The sequence below is a fragment of the Aspergillus heteromorphus genome (assembly GCF_003184545.1).
Source record: "Aspergillus heteromorphus CBS 117.55 chromosome Unknown BO70scaffold_36, whole genome shotgun sequence".
NCBI classification, from domain to species: Eukaryota; Fungi; Ascomycota; class Eurotiomycetes; order Eurotiales; family Aspergillaceae; genus Aspergillus; species Aspergillus heteromorphus.
In genome coordinates, this window is record NW_020290441.1 from 202,760 (window position 1) to 218,795 (window position 16,036).

Below are 16,036 nucleotides of genomic sequence, written 5' to 3' on the forward strand. Positions count from 1 at the left end.
GGGGGGTGGGATTCCTGGGTTCTGACCAAGGCAGAGACGGCGCTTTGTTTAGTTAGAACGGAACTGACCTCATAGCCATTAACTACCCCGAGTGAACTATAACGGACTATAACAATTAACAGCAGTTGACAAGGGCGGCAAGCAGAGTCAGACTCCGTACGGAGTAGTCAGAGAGAGTCAGGACGCCTGCGCAGCCCGGCCCGGATTCCCCTTGCAGTAAGGCGGGGCGGCCAGGCAGTCTACTACGGCTCTACGCAGTATGTCATCGCCCATAGCTGTCCTCATTACGCAGCTAGCCCAAGGTCAAGGTCACGGTCACGGTCACGGTCACGGTACCCCCTCCCTATCAAGTATCTACACTGCATCAAGAAGCAAGAATAGCGAGCAAACAAAGTGAAACCTCCTCCCTCTGCGCCCCTTGGCGTCCCTTGGTGGCTGCTGCAAGCCGACACCTCGGTTGGGATCAGCGACCGGGAAGACCCGCGCCTACACAGAGTAGAAGCACACTTTATTACGAGTCTAATGTATTCATGCCGACCTCTCCTCACTAATTTGCTGCCATGCTAAGAACTAACGTGATCCTGCCATCTGAGACAGTAGTACGTGGTCAGTTACTGCCTACTAGTACTTAGTTACTAGTACTTCTCTGCTGCTAAGGTCTGAGACTCCGAGTACTATCTAGTAGTAGTCTTCTCCCCACCTCCCCGATGGACGTGCAGCGGGCAGCCTGCAGAGCTTGCAGTCCCCGTCCGCGTCCAAATCCCGTTGCCAACCTAAAACCGGCCCAGCAGGCCATGAGGCGGGATGCACTGCTTTTGCTGGTCGCACCTGACCCGGTCGAGTCTCTCCACCTTTAATACTAACTACATGAGTACGGTAGTGGTGGTAGACTTGCCACTGCACCGGAGGAGTTCGGGCGATGTTTGTCGTGAACATGAATCGTTGTGATTACCATGTTCGATATATTACTATTGAACTGCAAATCATACCATATCCTGGCTCCCACTGCATAGTACTTGACCGTGCACTCCACACTCCCCAGGCCGTTGTGCCGCTGTGCCGCTGTGCCTCTGTGCCTCCCTGATGTCATCATCCTCTGCCCGTCCCCGGGGATGGCATCGGTGGCAGATTTTTCCCCTAAACACCGAACCGAGTCAGACAGGTGCAATTCGTGCGTGGGGATGGGGGGAGGAATGATAATCTCTCGCAGTTAGAATCGGCGCCTTCGACCATCGCCGAGCAAGGTTCCGGGGTAATAAATCAGATGGAAGATGGGTGAAACTCGGACCGAGGGTCTTTCATGCATACAATAGTATTTATCGATATCGCATGGCACACCACACCGCACAGGATTCCGTTCCCGCAGGGGAGCTAAAATCATCAAAGTAGGCATAGGCTGATAGCCCACCTGTCCATTGGATATTCCTTTCCTCTGTACACGACCCGGGCATATCTAACTAATATGAAAATAATCGTAATAACAATAATAAATGATACCGTCGCCTGGGGGTCCCCAGAACGGCACTTCAAGAGAGGTTTACCCCCGCTGGTGGCGTTGGCGCCCACGATGGCACTATTTTGGGGGCATTTGCGCTGTCGACGATGCTGACTGGTGGGATGGCCAAAACTGCCTGGATGGGTTGCATCTCACTCGACTTCTCGAGGTCTCGGGCCCTTCCTGATCTGAGCATGGCTGGCGATCAGGTGTGACCGGCCATGCGGTGGCCCTGCCCAGGGCAAATAGTGGGTGGGGATTTTGGGGGGGGGGGTGGAGACTGGAGACCTTTCTTTGTTGGGTGAGTGTGAGTGTGAGTGTGATAGCAATGTGATTGATGGAGCCTGGAAGGCTGGCTGGAAGGGTATTATTGATCAAGGTTTCCCCCCTTCTCCTTCCCCTTCCCCCTTCCCTTTCCCTTTCTTCCTACGTCAGTGTCTTCTCCCTTCTCCACCTACCCCGTTCACAGCATCGTGAAGTCCTCCCTGAAACCGGATCCCCCCGTCGACTCCCAGATACCTACTTTTAGAGACGATAGATAGATATCTAGAGACCGCGAGCTGTTAGTGTCGGCCCAGCCCGGTGCGAGGCGTGGTTGATTGCAGCGGCGCCTCTCCACCGTCGTCGCGGCCGAAACACTCCCGCCCCAGCTGATAATCATTATTATCGAATATTACTACTGAGCCGGACGAGTCAGATTGGCTCTATCTATCTGGCCAGCCTGCCTTCTGGACGCCTAGTCGGGCTTCCCTTGCATAATCTGACCTGCCCATTCCGATTCGTGGCACCGCACTGGCAGAGGGGCCAGTCAGGCCAGTTGCAGGATGACGGAGGGAAAGAAGTCGTCCTCGACGATCCAGGTGGGCCCGACTCATATTTTCCATGTTGTTGTTTGTTCTGTTCTGCGACAGATGCGCCCGCCAGGAAGATGATGGCCGACCCATCATGATTCAATGACCCATCACCATCCCCAGCCTCACGTGGTTCCCAGTCCGACACTACTCACTCCTCCCTGGACCTGCATAGCGCATCACTGCACGCATCCTACGTGAGACATGCACGAACCTGACATGCCGCTGTGGATCATCCTTGGTTTCTTTCGTCTATTACCCCGTACCGCAATGCTGATAGGGCTCCCTTGTCCCGTGTAGGAGCCGTCGTGGAACGAGGCGACCGATGACTCCAGCGTCCTCAGCGACCATCGCGCCCAGGAGATCCTCCCCTATGAGGCCGACGACTCGCCCTTCCCCGAGGTGCGCGCGGTCGTGCGACCGGCGGACGATAAACTGCTGCCCGTCAACACCCTGCGCATGTGGGTGATTGGCATCCTCTTCACTATCGTACGTTATTCAGCCCAGCCCTCGATCGCAAGATTGGTTCGGGAAAGCAAACCGCTGACGAATGTCCGGAGGACAGATCGGGAGTGGCTTGAACCAGTTCTTTAGTCTGAGACAACCCAGTGTAACCATCAGTTCCCTGGTCGCACAACTCGTGGCGTATCCGATCGGATGTGCGTGGGCGCAATGGATGCCCCTGGGCTGGCTCAATCCGGACCGCCATTTCAACATCAAGGAGCATGCCTTGATCACCATCATGGCCAACGTCGCCTTCGGGTCGGCCGCTGCCACCCAAGTCATCGAGGCGATGGTGAAGTTCTATGACATGCCGTCCCGGGGGGGCTTCGAGATCTTGCTGGTGATAACCACCCAGTTGTTCGGGTTTGGGCTGGCGGGGATGGCCGCACGCTGGCTTGTGGGCCCGGCCACCATGATTTGGCCACAGGTGTTGTCCAACGCCGCCCTGCTCTCGACCCTGCATTCGCGAAGGAATGTGGTGGCCGACGGCTGGGTCATCACCCGGCTGCGGTTCTTCCTGATCGTGTTCGTGGCGGGAGCCATCTGGTACTTTGCCCCGGGCTACCTCTTCACGGCCTTGAGCACGTTCAGTTTCATCTGTTGGATCGTCCCGAACAATGTCGTGGTGAACCAGCTATTTGGCCAGAAGACGGGACTGGGGATGTCCCTGTTGACCTTTGACTGGGCGCAGGTCGTCTACGCAAACCAGAGCCCCCTGCTGGTTCCGTTCTGGGCGGGCCTGAATGTTATGGGGTCCTTTGTGCTGTTCTACTGGCTGATCTGCCCGATTGTCTACTACACCAACACCTGGTATTCGGCCTATCTGCCCTTGCTCAACTCCAACACCTTCGACAACGAGGGCAAGACCTACAACACCAGCCGCGTAATGAATGCCGATGGGACGTTCAACGTGGAGGCGTACCGCAACTACTCCCCCATGTTTCTCCCCGCCGGCTACGCCATGACCTATGGCGTGGCCTTTGCCAACCTGACCGGCATCTTCGTTCACGTGGCATTGTATCACGGGAAAGACCTGGTCGAGCAATGGAAGGGTCGGAACCAACGGGATGTCCATGCCCGGATCATGGGGGAGTATAAGAGCGTGCCGTGGTGGTGGTTTGCCAGCGTCACCGTTCTGATGTTTGTCCTGAGCATCGTGACCAACGAGGTCTGGCACACGGACCTCCCGGCATGGGCGGTTCTACTAGCGTTCGTGTTGCCCATCCTCTATTTCATCCCCGTGGGCATCATCAAGGCCGTCACGAACATTTCCAGCAACCAGCTGAACCTGATCACCGAGTTCATCGGAGGCTATGCCTTCCTCGGGCGGCCGGTCGCAAATATGGCGTTTAAGTTCTACGGCTACACGGCTGTATCGCAGGGACTCGAGTAAGTCTACCCATGTCTTGGACCCGTGGTGGACGCGAGCTGACCTTCTAGATTCGTGGCCGACATGAAACTGGCCCACTACCTCCACATTGCGCCCCGGACGCTGTTTGTCGCGCAGGGGATGGCCACGCTGGTCGGTGCCGTCGTCCAGTGCGGTGTGACTGTGTTCATGATCACCCGCATTCGCGGCGTATGCACGTCTGATGCAGCGGGTGGGTTTAGCTGTCCTCATGGCGAGGTGACATACTCGTCGTCGCTGATCTGGGGTAAGTAGGCACTGGCCCTTCTCGGAATGCCGCGTCCGTCGATGATTGACTCTGCGCAGGTGTCCTTGGCCCCGGTCGCAATTTCTCCCCGGGCCAGATATACGGGAATCTGCTGTGGTTCTTCCTGGTGGGACCTGTAGTGGTGGTCATCACCTGGTTGCTAGGCCGACGATGGCCCAAGGTCAACTATCTGTCCTGGCCCGTGGCCTTCGGGGCCATGAGCCTGGTGCCCCCGGCCACAGGCATCAACTTCTCCTCGTGGTGGCTGGTCAACGTCATCTTCAACGGGTTCCTCAAGCGACGCAAGCCGGCCTGGTGGTCGAAGTATAGTGAGTTCGTCCCGTTCGCTTTGCGGGATGCCGTGCTAACCACATAGACTACGTACTCTCCGCGGCGCTTGACTCCGGGGTCGCGGTGGCGACCGTAATTATATTCTTTTGCATCACCCTCCCCGCAGGATCCTTGAACTGGTGGGGAAACACGGTGTTTGCAAACACGGCGGATGCGCGAGGCACACCGTATAAGGGGCTTCCGGCATCGGGCTATTTTGGGCCTGCGAAGGGGACATGGGAGTGATTGGGGGTAGTTACTTAGTACTCCGTACGCACAGCAGCCACGTATATGGGACAATAATAGATTCATGGCGATTCACATGGACAGGATGCGTAAGGAGAGGATGTTCTGCAGGATGAGTAAAGTAGTAGTAGTGTTCTAGTGTTTGTTCCGGAGTTACGGAGTGGAGGGAGGGCCGAGACGGGGCTGACTGGCTTGACTGGCGGGTACTAAAGGCGACTACGGCTGCACCTCCAGCCGCCAGCATCTCGCTTTCCCCCACACTGGAATGGCCTGCGGTTCGAGCCGCCAGTTCCCTCCACTCCAACCATCACTGCTGCTGCTGCTGTGACCACCTCCTGCTCCAGCCTCCCCCCTCTTCACCATGACCAACCGTGATCCGGAATTTCGACATCAACTGGGCAAATTTCGCCTCGATCCCCTGCCAATTCCCTCCTCCCACCCGCTTCCGCCGCCTCGTCCTCCCCATCTGCATTCCCATCCGTCTCCGTCTCCGCAGTCGCTGCCGCCACCTCCCCTGCCGCTCCAGCATCAGCACCAGCTCCAGCACCACCAACCACCACCACAACAACAACAACAACAATCACAACCACATCACCACCATCACCTCCTGCATCAACAATCGCCGCATTCCTCGCATTCCTCTCCCTCCCACCTCCCTCCCTCGCGCAGCAAACGCGTGTCAACCGCCTGTGACTTCTGTCGGAAACGAAAAAAGAAATGCGACTTCCGATACCCCAATTGCTCCGCGTGCACGCGCGCCGGCGTCCGCTGTACCATTCCGCCACCGGGCCCCCAGGTCGCGGCGGCTTCTGTGCCCCGTGATCAGCTCGAAAACCTACAAAACCGGGTGCGATGGCTGGAGGAGGTGGTGCGCCGCAAGACGGGCATCGCCGTCGCCGACCGGCCCACGGGGACCGCGTTGGACGGCGAGGGGGACTCGGACTGGTGGTATCAGGTGCCGACCATGCTGATGACTCGTGAAAGCCCTGCGCGGTCGACGTCCACGACGACCGCAGCTGCAGCGTCCAGCAACAGTCCGGCTCCCAGCTCGTCCGCGGTGGGAACGGAGCTGCCTAATGTGGGGGAGATCTTCCGCGACCAGCTGGAACATCGCCGACCCTCGATCGCGCGCCCGGTCGCGTCTGCACCGCGCGTGGTCCGCCTGCCCTCGCTGGAGGAGGCGGAGCGAGTGTCCTCGCAGTACTTCGATAGTCTGGGGTATCAGTATCCGTTCCTGAGCCGGGCCGAGTTCTTCGGCCATCTCCGACGCATCTATGCGGGCGAGGTGCCCGCCCCCGAGGTCCACCACTCGTATCACATCACCATCGCTACGGCTTTGCTGATCGGATCTGCCGACGGGTCGCAGGCCGCAGAGTTCTATCATGTGAGTAACGAGACCATGGGGTTGGCTCTGCAGAATGAGGACCTCGCGGCTGTTCGGGCTTTGCTGAGCGTGGCGGTGTACACGATGTTTGCTACCTCCGGCCCCAGCGTGTGGCATATCTTGGGGACTGCTTTGCGGCTGGCTACCAGCCTGGGACTGCACAAGGCCCGTTCGGTGGTCAATGTGGTGGAAGAGGAGATGGCCAAGCGGGCGTTCTGGAGTCTTTACAATCTCGACCGGCTGATTGCGAGTACCCTGGGACGGCCGCTGGGGATAGCGGACGAGGACATCTCGGTGACCCTCCCGCGAGAGTTCAACGACGACTGGACAGAAGCCCCGGGGGCCAGTGCCATGACCATTCCCTTGCAGGTGGTGCGCCTGCGCCGGATTTTTTCACGCATCTATCGTTATTGTAAGCGCTCCTTCCACCCGAATGCTAAGGACGGCCGACCACTGACCGCGGTAGTGTTCAACAACCAACCCCCGTCCCCTCCGACCGAGGTTGCTATCACGCTCAGTCATTTCCGCCAGGAGCTGGATGACTGGCGACGGGCGGCACCGGTGTATCCGCCCGCGCTTCTCTACTCCACCAGCTACTACGACTACCTGTACGCGACCACTCTTCTTCTCATGTACCGACCCAGTCCGCGGAACCCGATGCCCGATGCGACGAGTATAGTGAGCTGCGGAGATGCCAGCATCCAAGTCATCCGATCATACTGGGACAGCTTCTCGGTGGGCAAGCTCAAGTGGATCTGGTTGACCCTGAGTCAAATCTACTTCGCCGGTATCACGATTCTGTGGTGTCTCAACCAGAATTTCCTTGCCGTCCGCGAGGGCCTGGTGGCCGCATGGAAGCCCGAGGACCGGACGATGCGACGTGCCATTCAGGCCGTGGTCGTCTTGCTAGAGGAGTTTGGCAAGCGGCGCCCGGGGGTAGAGCGATTGGCAGAGACCTTTCGCAACCAGAGCACGATGATCTTCAGCCACCTGGCGTATCAACAGGAGCAACAGCAACAGCAGCAGCAGCAGCAGCAGCAGCCGTTACAGCCACCGCTTCCAGAACAGCCGGCCCCTCCGCCACAGCCGCAGCATGTTCTGGTTGCACCGCCGGTGCCTCTGGCGCCGGTGCTGGATGACGTCCTGCTGGTCAATGGGACGGGGACGGTGCCGGTGATTGACCCGCAGCTGGCGGAGCAATTGTTCTATTCCTATGACTGGTTCCAGGAGGAGATGGCCACCTACTATACCCTATAGTTGCGATATGGAAGCGTGCTGCGGCACCTGGACTTATGCTGACGCGGTTGCTGGGGTTATTGGCGTAGATGAACTGTTGCACTGGTTGCCACGGAGTACCCCGCTGTGGATTCAAACACTTCACTTATCTCCTGCACTGGCCACCTCTTCTCCATCTGTCCCCTCACAACCACCACTGTCATCATCATGGCATCCGAAGCCGTCCAGGCACAGGCCTTCCATGGCACTTTCATCCACACTCCGAGTCCCACTGAGCTGGAGATTCTCACCGACACGTTGATCGTTGTGTCCCCCGCCGGGACCCTGGAATTCATCCGCCCATCCACACCCACAGCCTCCATTCCCGATCTCCTCGCCCAGAGCAACCGCCCCTCATCCAGCTGCAAAGTGACCATTCTGCAACCCACTGAATTCTTCGTCCCAGGCTTTATTGACACCCACACACATGCACCCCAATGGGCCCAGCGCGGGACCGGTCGGGGGATCGACCTCCTCACCTGGCTGGAGACCATCACCTTCCGCCACGAGGCCAAACTATCCGACCCAGACTTCGCCAAATCGCTCTACGGCTCCTGCGTCCGCGGCGGCCTCAAACAAGGCATCACGACCGCCTGTTACTACGGCTCCCGACATGCGGCCGCGTCCGTGATCCTGGCCGAAACCTGTCTGTCTCTAGGCCAGCGGGCCCTGATCGGGAAATGCAACATGAACCGGCACGCCCCCGACTGGTATCGCGATCCCTCCGTCGAGGAGTCTCTCCGCGACACGGAGGACTTCATCTCCCAGGTCCGGGGCCTAGACCCGGCCCATGAGCTCGTCACACCGGTGATTACACCGCGATTCGCGATCAGCTGCGAGGAGGAGCTCCTGGCCGGGCTGGGGGCGATGGCGAGCCGGAACACGGACCTGCCGATCCAGACGCACTTCAACGAGTCGCGCGGGGAGGTGGATTTCACGCGGTCGCTGTTCCCGAACGACAAGAGCGAGACGGAGCTGTACGAGCGGTTCGGGCTCCTGAATGAGCGGAGTATCCTCGCACACTCGATCTACCTCTCCAACGCGGAGATCGAGCGCATGGCGGAACTGAAGTGCGGGATCGCGCACTGTCCTATCCCCAACGTGACCATGGACGAATTTATGGTGGCGCCCATACGGGAGTATCTGCGCCGGGATGTGAAGGTCGGCTTGGGGACGGACTGTGGGGGAGGGTATTCGAGTTCGATGCTGGAGGTGATGAAGTCTGCGTTTGTGGTCTCCACGGCGCGGTGCACGATGACGCAGGGCCGGGACGAGCCGTTGAGCATCGCGGAGGGGTTTTATTTGGCTACGCTGGGTGGAGCGAGAGTGTGTGGGCTGCAGGAGAAGGTTGGGAATTTCGTCGTCGGTAAGGAGTTCGATGCGTTGCTGGTCAGGGCGGATGCGGAGGGCGTTATGGCCCCGGTGATGGAGGAGGATGGCGTCAGGGAGGTGTTTGAGAAGTTTATGATGACGGGCGATGATCGGAATATCAGGCGGGTGTTTGTCAAGGGGCGGGAGGTGCATACGATCTAGATAGGTATGGTAGTTGAGTCAATATTAATGGATGATTCCGGGGATATTGGACCTAATTGGCGACCGCCTCAGGCACCCGCAAGGCACCCCTGGTTCGGCCGTGGAGTTCTTCGTTTCACAGTCTTGTCGGTCTTCCCCTCCTTCTTCCTTCTTTTCCTCCCCCCCCCCAAGGCAGGGCTTATAAGTCTCGCCCCCAATCTCAGATCCCCTCTGGAATCTGCTTTCTGTCTTTCATCCCCCTCCTTGCCAGAGGGTGTCAGTCATCTTGGATATTTCCAGGTCATCCTGACCCACCACCACCATCGCTTGGACCCCGTACCTTTTCTTAATCTTACATCTTACAACTTATTTAATTGACACGATCGATCCTCGGTTGATCGCCTTCGCTCGCTTCATCCTTCCACCCCCCCCCCTAACCCCACAAATAATCCTACAATGGCGGAGGAACCCCAGGTGATGTCCATCCAGCAACGGATTGCTGCCTTGAAGCAGGCACAAGCTGGCCAAAGCGGCGGAGGGACTGAGCCCACTTCTTTGCCCATCCGTCCGGCTGCTCCTCCCCCGCGCCCCAAGACCTTCACCACCGCCACTCCCATCGAGATCTCCCCCGACCACGACAACGACCACGCTGCTGGCAGCAATGGCTCTGTCGACAATAATCCGCCTCCGGAATACCATGCCGCTCCGCCCAGGCCCATCTCGCGTCCCTGTGCACCGCCCGCACCGGCGAAGCACAAGACGCCCCCTCCCTTACCGGCTCGCAAGCCCTCCGAACAACGCCCTGCACTACCCCCCCGCCGGCCTACGGAACCCTCTCGCAAAGGCTCCTTTGAGTCGATGGCTTCGGACATATCCAGGTCGACGACAAGAACAGCCAACACATCTGCAACCTCGATTGACTCCGCTGGTGGTCGCTCCCTGCCTCCCGCATGGGGCGAGGCTCAATTGCCCCCCTTGCCTCCCAAGCGACAGCCCTCACTACCAGCCCGACCGACACCAACCACCGCGAAAAGCAGTGGCAGCCTGTCACCGCCTCGACCGGCATTGCCTCTGCGTCGAAAGTCCAGCAACTACTCCATAGAAAGCAACAGCTCGCAGCCCCGGCTGCCTCCCCGGCTACCGTCCAGGAATAATTGCGACAGGTCGCCGAGTATTAATGAAGAGGCGGAGAGCACACCGCCACTGCCAGCGAGGAGGCTTCCTCCGCCCCCGATATCCGATGCCGCAATGGGAAAGCTGAAGCAGTCTGGCTTCGCAGCGATAAACAAGAATGTAAACGGGTTTACGAATGGGGGCTCCCAGGGCCCTATTTCGAATGGAGTGCCCCCGCCGGTCCCTCTGGCCTCTCGGCCTGACTTGTCCAAGATCCAGGCCACGAAGCCGCGTCTGTATGCCTCCAATCCCCCGTCCGCGGCACCGACTACGGTTTGCTTGAAGTGCCGCGACTTCTCGGCGCCAGATGCCCATGCGGCTCGGTACCCGCGCGCCTCTCTCCCCACGCAGGATCTGGGATGGCTGGCGAGGGAACTCACCGCGCCGTTTCCCTCGCTGACGGATAAAGCACGAGTCATCTTTACGTGGCTCCACCATAACATTATGTATGATACGGTCGCCTTCTTCAACAATACAGTCGGGCACTCGACCCCGGCCAGTACGCTGGCGACTGGGCTGGCGGTGTGTGAGGGGTATGCTGGCCTGTTCAATGCGCTTGCTACCCATGCTGGTCTCGAGGCCAAGAAGGTTTCGGGCCACGGCAAAGGCTATGGTTATGATACTCCCGCTCCCGGGTCGGCGCTTCCTCCCTTCCACACGGGCCATGCCTGGAACGTGGTCCGGATCGACAACGGCCAGTGGAAGCTGATTGACGCCTGCTGGGGCGCTGGATGCATCTCCGGCAAGGGACAGCCGTACGTGCAGAGGTTCGAACCGGCCATGTTCACCAACACGAATGATGAGCTGGGACTGAAGCACTTCCCCGAAGACCGGACTCAGTTCTACCGGGACGACGGGCGTCCCGAGATCAGCTGGGAGGAATACATCCTGGGCAACCCGCAGTCCCCGTTGTGCGTGGAGCAGCCGATGGTCTTCGGGGACGCGGACAAGCACAGCATCGGGGTGCGCACCTTTCGCCCGGCCGCCAAGCAGCTCTCCGTGGCCCAGGGAGGCCCGCTGCGCTTCCAGTTCGGCCTGGTCTGCGAGCACTGGACACTGGAGCACCACAGCCGAGCCAAGCCCGGGATGTTCTTACTTATAGTTCACGGGGCGGATGGTCGGCAGGAAGACAGACTGCCGTTGGCACACGTCCGGGGCTCGGGACCCAATGGCGGGGGAGACTGGTGGTACGTGGACGTGCCGGACGCGCGGGGGCTGGGGGTGCCGGGGCAGAAGGTGCAGCTGGTGGTGCTGACCAGCTTCGGGGATCGAGCAGACGCGCGGGGGGTGACGGCGGAGGAGTACCGGGCCCAAGTCGGCCGCGTGGGAATGGCGTGGGCATTCGTTGCGGAGTGGGAGCTGATCTGAACCCGAAGCGTCCTGAATCGAGCTGAAACCGAGGGACAGCCAGCCAGCCAGCCGGGTAATTAGGGCTGGTGGTGCAGTCTCCACCCTCCGTCTAGATTTTCGATTTGGGATTTTTTTTTTGTCCGTGGCCTGGCCGTATGGGGTTTCCACCTTACTTATCTGTTCATAGCCATACCCGTCTTTTTTGGCCTGCCCCTAACTACCACTTTCATCTACTTAATGATAATGTGTTCGTATATAGTACATAGCGCCTCGCGCATATTGCCTATATACTATAATATACATCACGGTCCCGGCCAGGCGAGACCGGCCCGGTCTACTTTCAAGTTCTTACTTACTTAGGTGACCTGACCATGCATGCGACGCAGAAGAAAAGAAAAATCCAACGAGTCATCCCCCCCTCCCCAATTCTACACGAATGGACCCATTTAGGGGAAACCGCGGAGAGAGAAAATCCACGAATGGCCGACGAGACCGGGGAAAGTAGGAACGGTGCAGGAAGGCTAGCTCGTTAGCGGAGGCAAAAGGGGGCGTCGGGTAATATAGGCTGTTGTTAATTTGTGATGGATGGAAAGTCCCTGTTTAGGACTGGGGTCCCCGGGCCTTGTCAGTCTTAGAGTCAGAGAGTCAGAGTCAGACGTAAACCCGACCCCATTCTCCCTTTTTGGGGGGAGAGGAGGGGAAGGGGAACCAATGATGGAGGGTTGGGTATGTATCTACAGTATTGTATTTACCCATTATTTACCCTACCCTACCAGACAGAGAGACAACTGGTTTGTTCGTTCCCGCGCGGCACGAGGTTCCTGCCCAAGGCACGTACGGTGCCTTTTCCGGTGGTCGGTGCTGATTGGCCCGCCAAGACCCTGAAGGAGGCGCTAGGCCCGATCGGGCAGATGGCCGAGGCGGGCCGGTCATGTGCTCTGGGGAATTCTGGAGGGATTCTGGAGGGTCTCCGGAGGGTCTCTGGAGGGTCTGTTTCCCCCCGACTTTCGAGTTTCTCCCCACAACTCCCCCGAAAATCAATTCCCTCACCTCACTTCACTGCACCGTTGCACAGGGGAACCTGCAGAGTATCGAGCTGTCGAGGTGTCTATCTAGGTATGCTTTGGCCTTGTCGCTCTGTCCACTGTCCACTGTCCACTTTCCCATTGTCCCACCGAGACTCACCCTGGTTATTGCATCGTCAGCCTGCATCCTTTCGCCGTTCCATCGATGGATTGACTCGGCCCAACCGCGCCATGGCCCGGAAGGGAAGCGCGGTGCCGATCCACTCCAGTCCAGTCAGCCAGACATTCCCCGGATCCCTCCACGGCGACGCGGGCTTGTCGGAGTCTTGCGCCTGCTGCCGTCTTCGGCCCAGAGTTGGTCGCGTTACTTCGGTGACATGATCACGGCTCCCTGCCTCCTCCCTATAGGCTGATTGCCCCGTGCGACCGGTTCCCTGTGCGCTGGACGTTGCATTCGGCTGTGTGTTCGGCTGTTCCGAGCCTGATTCTCTATCATGGTCATGCCGCTGCCCCCGGATGTGATGGATCGTGGATGTCTTCCCCTCATCTGGATCAGCGATCAGCAATCAGCTGCTACATCGTACAACCAGTCTCGTCCATTCCGCGGTTCGCTTCGAACCGGCGCGATTGACAGCCGCTTAATTCTCCAGCCATGTGCCGCCCCGGTGTTTCCCAATCGTCCGATGGATGCGCATCTCGGCCACCCGAAGATCCATCGCCTCCTCTATGTCAGCTCCCCCGTGGGCCGGCCTGCTGCTGCATGCATCCAATCGTCGGTCAACCTGGCCTGGACCTAACCGAATATGCGTGTCTCTCCGCTAGTAGGGGGCCGGCCTAATATCGCCTCCCATGGGTCCCCTCTCCAATCCCTGTGGGCGACTCGGCTCGGAACAGGGTGTTTCTTTAGTTTTGGCGGTTGAAACCGGCCATGATGGGTCTTGAGCCTTCTGGCATCAGTCCATGCCTTCCACCTACGTCGCGGTGGGTTCTTCTCCCCCCCGACTCTGCTCCAGCCGCTCCGGCGCGACCCCGGGTTGCAGCCCTTTAAAACCCCGTCTTTTCCCCGGTTTCTCCTGGTGTTTTCTTCCCCCCCCCCGTGTGCGGTGGTTCGTTCCTGTTTCTCCCTTTATTCACTGTGCTACCGAGAGCGGAGCCCGATTCCACCATGGTTGTCGGCAATATCTACTTCATCGCGGCCATCGCCGTCATTGGCGGTGGTCTTTTCGGGTTCGATATCTCGTCTATGTCCGCGATCATCGACGAGGAGGCCTATCTTTGCTACTTTAACCCAGGCCCTCATGAGTATAATTCGGACGGGAGTGTAGTGTGCAAGGGTCCCAATGCCAACGTGCAGGGTGGTATCACAGCCTCCATGGCTGCGGGCTCTTGGTTGGGCTCGTTGATTTCCGGATTCCTCTCAGATAAGTATGGGCGTAAGACTTCGATTCAGATTGGTTCGGTGATTTGGTATGGTGTACACCCCTTTGGTTCTTACTTGGTACTGATGTGGCTCAGGTGTATCGGCTCTATCATTGTCTGTGCTTCTCAGGACATTCCCATGCTGATCGTCGGTCGTATCATCAACGGTCTCTGTGTGGGTATCTGTTCTGCGCAGGTTCCAGTGTACATCTCCGAGATTGTAAGTGCCTCGATGTCTCTTCGCCATACGGGTCGCTGACTGTTTAGTCCCCACCCACCAAGCGTGGTCGTCTTGTCGGTCTCCAGCAGTGGGCCTGCACTTGGGGTATCTTGATCATGTTCTAGTAAGTTTATGCCTGTCAGTCATCAGTCACTGTCGCACATACTAATTGCAACCAGCATTTCCTATGGCTGCAGCTTCATCAAGGGCACTGCCGCCTTCCGTATCCCCTGGGGTCTGCAGATGATCCCTGCTATCCTGCTCTTCCTGGGTCTGATGCTTCTGCCCGAGTCCCCCCGTTGGCTGGCTCGCCAGGACCGCTGGGAGGAGTGCCATGCCGTGCTGACCTTGGTCCACGGCAAGGGCGACCCCAACTCGCCGTTCGTGCTGCGCGAGTACGAAGAGATCAAGTCCATGTGCGAGTTCGAGCGTGACAACGCCGACGTGAGCTTCCTGGAGCTGTTCAAGCCCAACATGATCAACCGCACCCACGTGGGTGTCTTCACCCAGATCTGGTCCCAGCTGACCGGCATGAACGTGATGAGTAAGTCTGACGAGCCTGACCTGAGACGCCATCTCTAACAGCCTGCAGTGTACTACATCACCTACGTCTTCGCCATGGCCGGCCTGAAGGGCAACAACAACCTGATCTCCTCCAGCATTGAGTACGTGATCAACGTGTTCATGACCATCCCCGCCCTGGTCTGGGGAGACCGCTGGGGCCGTCGCCCCACCTTCATGATCGGCTCTCTCTTCATGGCGATCTTCCTGTACGCCAACGCCGGTCTCATGGCCACGTACGGCGAGCCGGCCCCCAAAGGCGGGCTGAACGGCGTGTCCGAAGAATCGTGGATCATCTCCGGCCACGCCAGCAAGGCCGTCATCGCGTGCACCTACCTGTTCGTCGCATCATACGCCATTTCCTTCGGCCCCGCCAGCTGGGTCTACCCGCCCGAGCTCTTCCCCCTGCGTCTGCGCGGAAAGGCCGGCGCTCTCTGCACGTCGGCCAACTGGGCCTTCAACTTCGCCCTGAGCTACTTCGTGCCCCCCGCCTTCGTCAACATCCAGTGGAAAGTCTACGTCCTGTTTGGAGTCTTCTGCACCGTCATGTTCCTCCACATCTTCTTCATGTTCCCGGAGACGACGGGAAAGACCCTGGAGGAGGTCGAGGCCATCTTCACGGACCCGAGCGGTATCCCGTACATTGGTGTCCCGGCCTGGAAGACCAAGAACGAGTACTCGCATGCGACCCTGATCGAGGAGGTCGGCTACGATGAGGAGAAGAAGGGCGCCGTTGCCGAGGTTGTGCATCAGGAGACGATGGCGACGGGGGAGAAGATGGTTTAACCCAGATGCGGTGGTGTATTGTTGGTGCTGAAGGGTGAAACGGGTGTGATGTGATGACTCGATGAAGGAGACATGAGATGAGATGAGATGCGATGAGTTAGATACCACGAGCGTATGTTGATTGATTGATTGATTGATTGATTGATAGGTCGATCGGTTCCTGGGGGATCGTCGTCGGTCGCGTAATATATCCAATTATACAGTTTCTTTGACTTTGAATCGTTTATTCATTTTTCTTCCAGTGTCCCAT

General features: G+C 58.5%; 5 protein-coding genes across 5 annotated transcripts; all 5 read left to right on the top strand.

Annotated features, from left to right (window-relative positions):
• Positions 1-2,894: 2,894 nt before the first annotated feature.
• optF (small oligopeptide transporter, OPT family) lies at positions 2,895-5,227 on the top strand (the record flags this gene model as incomplete). The annotated part of the gene is made up of 4 exons (XM_025544256.1): positions 2,895-4,239; positions 4,291-4,505; positions 4,565-4,834; positions 4,882-5,227. Coding segments are annotated over 4 exons (2,030 nt in total), but the record flags the coding sequence as incomplete, so codon positions are not given.
• Positions 5,228-5,369: 142 nt separating this feature from the next.
• BO70DRAFT_390361 (putative C6 transcription factor) lies at positions 5,370-9,273 on the top strand (the record flags this gene model as incomplete). Its single annotated transcript, XM_025546144.1, has 3 exons — positions 5,370-6,877; positions 6,932-7,638; positions 7,819-9,273. Exons 1-3 carry the CDS (start codon positions 5,443-5,445, stop codon positions 9,271-9,273), a joined length of 3,597 nt encoding a protein of 1,198 aa, XP_025395277.1. The 5' UTR covers positions 5,370-5,442.
• A 183-nt stretch (positions 9,274-9,456) lies between these two features.
• On the top strand, positions 9,457-12,033 carry BO70DRAFT_366136 (uncharacterized protein). Its single transcript, XM_025544257.1, has one exon. It carries the CDS (start codon positions 9,709-9,711, stop codon positions 11,791-11,793), a length of 2,085 nt encoding a protein of 694 aa, XP_025395278.1. The 5' UTR covers positions 9,457-9,708; the 3' UTR covers positions 11,794-12,033.
• A 405-nt stretch (positions 12,034-12,438) lies between these two features.
• On the top strand, positions 12,439-13,573 carry BO70DRAFT_154288 (uncharacterized protein). Its single transcript, XM_025538235.1, has one exon. It carries the CDS (start codon positions 12,504-12,506, stop codon positions 13,179-13,181), a length of 678 nt encoding a protein of 225 aa, XP_025395279.1. The 5' UTR covers positions 12,439-12,503; the 3' UTR covers positions 13,182-13,573.
• On the top strand, positions 13,472-15,786 carry BO70DRAFT_417466 (sugar porter family MFS transporter; the record flags this gene model as incomplete). Its single annotated transcript, XM_025547414.1, has 5 exons — positions 13,472-14,267; positions 14,316-14,439; positions 14,487-14,563; positions 14,619-14,983; positions 15,032-15,786. The coding sequence occupies exons 1-5, from the start codon at positions 13,966-13,968 to the stop codon at positions 15,784-15,786; spliced, it is 1,623 nt and encodes a 540-aa protein (XP_025395280.1). The 5' UTR covers positions 13,472-13,965.
• Positions 15,787-16,036: the final 250 nt, after the last annotated feature.